The following is a 4,571-nucleotide window of genomic DNA, read 5'->3' on the forward strand; positions in this document are numbered from 1 at the left end:
GAGATGATCAGGGGGGGGGGAAACGAAAACCAAAAAGAAACATGTGATGACACAAAAGCAGAAGACGGCTGAAGGGGAAGTGATGGAAAGAGAAAGGAACAATAAAAAAATGAATGGACGAATAATGAGCCAACGCGGGGGACTAATGAACACGAAATGAATGAATGAAATAATATTCCGTTAAGAACACTAGTTCACCAGCGTATGGGAATTACGGTTTCTTGGCCACGAGACGCGTCGAGCGACGAGGACCGGCCGGTGATGTGTCAGCGGGAGCAGCGGGAACAGGAGGGGCTGCTGTCGTCGGAGAAGAAGATGAAACCGGAGGATGGACACTATTTGGCGCCGGAGACGGGCTATGAGGCACGGCCGTAGGGGAATGCAAACGAAGAAAACGTCGATTACGACGGAAAAGCCGACCAGCGGGGGTCTTTACCAAGTAGTCCCTGAATGCGCCAACTTCCACGATGACTCCCGGAGTGGTCCAGCGTTTGGAACGGTGATGCTGAATGACGACGTTATCACCGACGCGAAGGGCAGGAAGTGGGCGTGTGGTGCGGTTGTAATGGAATGTACGGAGTTCTTTGGCGCGGAGTGCGCGTTTTTCGAGAATTCCGGCAGCCTTCTGCCATTCAGGCGCAAACGAACGACGATGAGCCGGGATTAGGTCACGAGTGGGTCGGTTAAAGACCACCTGAGAAGGGGATGCGCCTCCAGCAATGGGAGCATTACGGAAGAGGAGGAGGCCCTTTCCAAACTTGTCCAGGTCAAAGGAACCTGAGGTCCAGGATCCAGCAATGAGTTTTTTCATTGATTTCACGGCAGCTTCCGCATAACCGTTAGACTTGGGATGATGAGGAGAAGACCGGCCGTGAGAGATGTCCCATTCTCGAAGGAAAGTTAGATACTCATCCGACTTGAACTGCGGGCCACCGTCTGACCAAAGCTTGATAGGAGCGCCTGCTCCGCAAGTGAAGAAGGAGCGGAGGGCGTCGATGATTCGGCGTGTCGATGTGTTGGTGTCTGGAAAGGGGTACACCTGGGGCCAACCACTGAACTGGTCGGCAACAATCAAAAAATCGCGACCGCGAAAAGTGCCAAGGTCGGCAAAGATAAATTCGAACGGACGGGATGCCGGTTCGTGTGGAAGAAGGGGCTCCGACGGGTTGGAAGGGAGAAGCTCGGAGCATGTTGGGCAAGACTTGACGGCCATAACGATGTCATTGTCTATGGACGGCCAATACACCGATTGACGGGCGCGCTGACGAATCTTCGTTGCTCCCTGGTGCATCTGAAGGAGCCGCCGGAGAACTTCTTGACGTAAGGAAACCGGGATGACAACACGAGGGCCGACAAGGATGAGGTCCCCATCAATATAAAGTTGACTGCGGACCTGCCAGAACGGACGGAGATCTAAAGGAAGGTTGCATTTATCGTTAGGAAAACCTTGTAGAATGGTGTGACGGAGAGAAATCAGCACAGGATCGACGGCCGATGCAGCAGATACTGATGATAGCAAAATATCAGGATTGTTGGAGCTTGAACCTTCCATCACATCCATCAGGTGAACATGCTCGGAAGCAGAATGGGGGCCTTCTGCAATTTCATCGGTTGGAGAAGGCTGATCAACAGGAGAACGGGATAACGCGTCGGCCATTACGTTATTTCTTCCAGGAACCCACGACGCGACGAAAGAATATCGCTGCATGGAAAGGCGAAGGCGCAAAATCCGGGGATTGTCTAGCTTGTCTAGAAAGTAATCGTTTAGAATGGGGATCAAGGGGCGGTGATTCGTAAAGAGATTAAACGATGGAAGTCCCTCAAGAAATTGCCGGCATTTCCGCATCGCCCATGCCGCAGCCAAACACTCCAGTTCAATCATGGCGTAGCGGGACTCGGCATCCGACAGGAAGCGGGATCCAGCTTGGACGACATTCCAACTGCCATTGGTCTGCTGTTGACGGAGGATGAAGCCTAATCCGCGCAGACGAGAAGCATCAACATGGAGGGACGTCGGGTGAGCCGGGTTGTAAAACGCCAATTTGGAAACGGACGACGAAGATAAGGCGGCCCGGGCAGCCTGAAAGTCCGTTTCGTGTTGTTGAGTCCATTCCCACACAAAATCCTTTCGTAAGAGGGGAGCCAGGGGGCGAAGAAGGGTTGCCAATTCGTCTGAAAAGTTACCAACTTGTTGACAGAGGCCGTGAAAGGCCCGCATCTCTGAAACGCATGTTGGCTTCGGGAACTCACGAATGGCCTTGAGAAGATCCGGATTGGGCAGGAAACCACTCTCACTGACGACGTAGCCACCAAACAACACGGAGGGTTGAGCAAAAACAATTTTTTTCACGTTGATGGCTATTTGATGTTCCGCCGCGAGATGAAATAAACGCCGTACGAGACTAACGTGTTCGTCCCAAGTGGCAGAAAAGACCAGAACGTCTTCGACTACACGCCGGCAGTTCGGGAAATCATCAAAAATGTCGGCAAGACGCCGACCGTAGTCGTCACCGGCGAGAGAAACACCAAAAGGCAGGCGAAGGTATTTGTAGCGGCCATACGGAGTTGAAATGGTCGTCATGAGGCTGGACTCGTCGTCAAGTTCCACTTGATGATAGCCTTTGAGAGCGTCGATGACAGTGAAGAATTTCATTCCCGGAGGAATCGTGCGGACCGCCTGAAAGGATGTCGGGGCCTCGAAAACCGGACGGATGATGCATCGGTTGAGAGAAGTGAAATCACCGCAGATCCTGATTTCGCCGTCCGCTTTTGGAACAATCACTATGGGATGGACCCACGCCGTCGGTTCAGATACTTTGGCGATGACCTGCTGGTTCTCCAATGAATCTAACTCGCGTTTGACCTTCGGCATCAGCGGAACGGAAATAGGGCGCGAACCACGGATGTATGAGGGGACAGAATCGTCCTTGAGCTGGAAGTGGCAGGGTGCGCCGCGCATGGGCCGGCAAACACCGTCGAATATTGAAGGCACCTCCTTCATCAACTCACTCAATGTCGATTGGATATCTGGCAACTTTGGAACATCCGATGGGGAAGTGGTAATAGCCGCCAATACACAAGCGTGAGGGTATTGGGCGGGGAGCATTCCAAGTTTTTTCTGCGTTGCTTTCGAGATGACAGGTTGCTGTAGATCTTGAAGAACGTGGATTGAAGTGACGACCGGACCACCGGAACTGGCGGCCCAAACAAACGATGCCGGAAACTGGCCCAGTGACACTATTGGAGCTCCTGTAGCAGTGATTGCCTTGGGCCCATGAGAAGATAACGGAATGTCTTTGAACTGACACCGGTATAAACAAGCCGGAATGGCATCGATGGACGCTCCAGTATCCGGAAGCATCTGAATGAACGACTCTTCAACGCTGCAGGCAGGGGTGACACTGAGCCGGACCATGTCGTTGTGAAGGATGGACTGAATCAAAATACTGCCGGCCGTCTCAGGTTTCGGGGACGAATTACCTTGAGTGCACACGGACTGGAAATGACCCGACTTGTGGCACGAATGACATTCCTTCCCGAACGCAGGGCACTCCTCTTTAGCATGACGTGAAGCTGATCCGCAGTTCCAGCAACCATACGGATGACAACCGGGCGGATGCCAACGAACAGATGGTTTACCGCGGTACTGACTTTTCGGAGGCGGGGCCTGTTTGTCGTTGATGCGCTTTCCTGTAGAAGACTTGATTTGATTCACCAGTGCTGTGGCGCCCTGCTTCATGTTGGACGACTGTAGACGCGTAGCCTCTGCCGTGCGGATAATGTTGATGGCTTTATCCAGTGTCAGCTTAGCGCCGAGCTCCAAAAGCTTGCGACGCACTTCGTCGTCAGAAACACCGAAAACGATTTGTCCCAACAGACGTGTGTTCAGGCAGGCAGCACAGCAATCCTTTTCGAACTCGCACTTGCGAGCAATATCTCGAAGGTCGCCGAGCCAATTTTCGACTGACTCGGAATCACGCTGAACACGAGACGCAAACTGCTGGCGCCAAACATGACAATTTCGGCCAGCGTTGCACCGCTCCTGCAGTTTCTTGATAATGACGTCAGCATCCACCAAGTCGGTCGCGGATAGACCCATTGTCAACACCGCCTTCAGTGTCGCATTCGAGAGACAGGACAGGAGAATATTTGCAATGTATTCCGGGCGTTCACCCTGAGGCAGCGCCGTGTTGATGGTGGAGAGGGAGAGAAATATCTTCCACTGCTGATGCCATATCTCGAAGTTGTCTTTGAATTCTTCTAAGTCCAGATGGGGTGGCGTGCCATACGGTTTGAATGGTTTGGGAGGCATCGCGACACCACGGGAAATGAATCACCAACAAGATGGGGGGGCAATGACAAACGAGGGAGACCGGATGAAAAAGAATGAACTAAGCGAATTGAATTGAATGAACAAAGTGAAGTGAATCGAATGAAGTATTTGAACGGGGCTGAATGAAAGAATTGAATGAAAATGAGTGGCTAGTACGGCGAGGGGTATATGACTGGTGGGCGAGAGAAAACAAAAAAAATGAAATATTGAAATGTGAAAACGAAATGACGGAAGGGAA

The 4,571-nt window shown here is 52.1% G+C and overlaps 1 protein-coding gene across 1 annotated transcript; it reads right to left on the bottom strand.

Annotated features, from left to right (window-relative positions):
* Nucleotides 1–211: 211 nt before the first annotated feature.
* LOC124342159 (uncharacterized protein K02A2.6-like) lies at nucleotides 212–4,312 on the bottom strand. The gene has a single exon (XM_046795127.1). It carries the CDS (start codon nucleotides 4,310–4,312, stop codon nucleotides 212–214), a length of 4,101 nt encoding a protein of 1,366 aa, XP_046651083.1.
* Nucleotides 4,313–4,571: the final 259 nt, after the last annotated feature.

This window comes from Daphnia pulicaria, chromosome 6, assembly GCF_021234035.1.
Source record: "Daphnia pulicaria isolate SC F1-1A chromosome 6, SC_F0-13Bv2, whole genome shotgun sequence".
In the NCBI taxonomy this organism is placed as follows: domain Eukaryota; kingdom Metazoa; phylum Arthropoda; class Branchiopoda; order Diplostraca; family Daphniidae; genus Daphnia; species Daphnia pulicaria.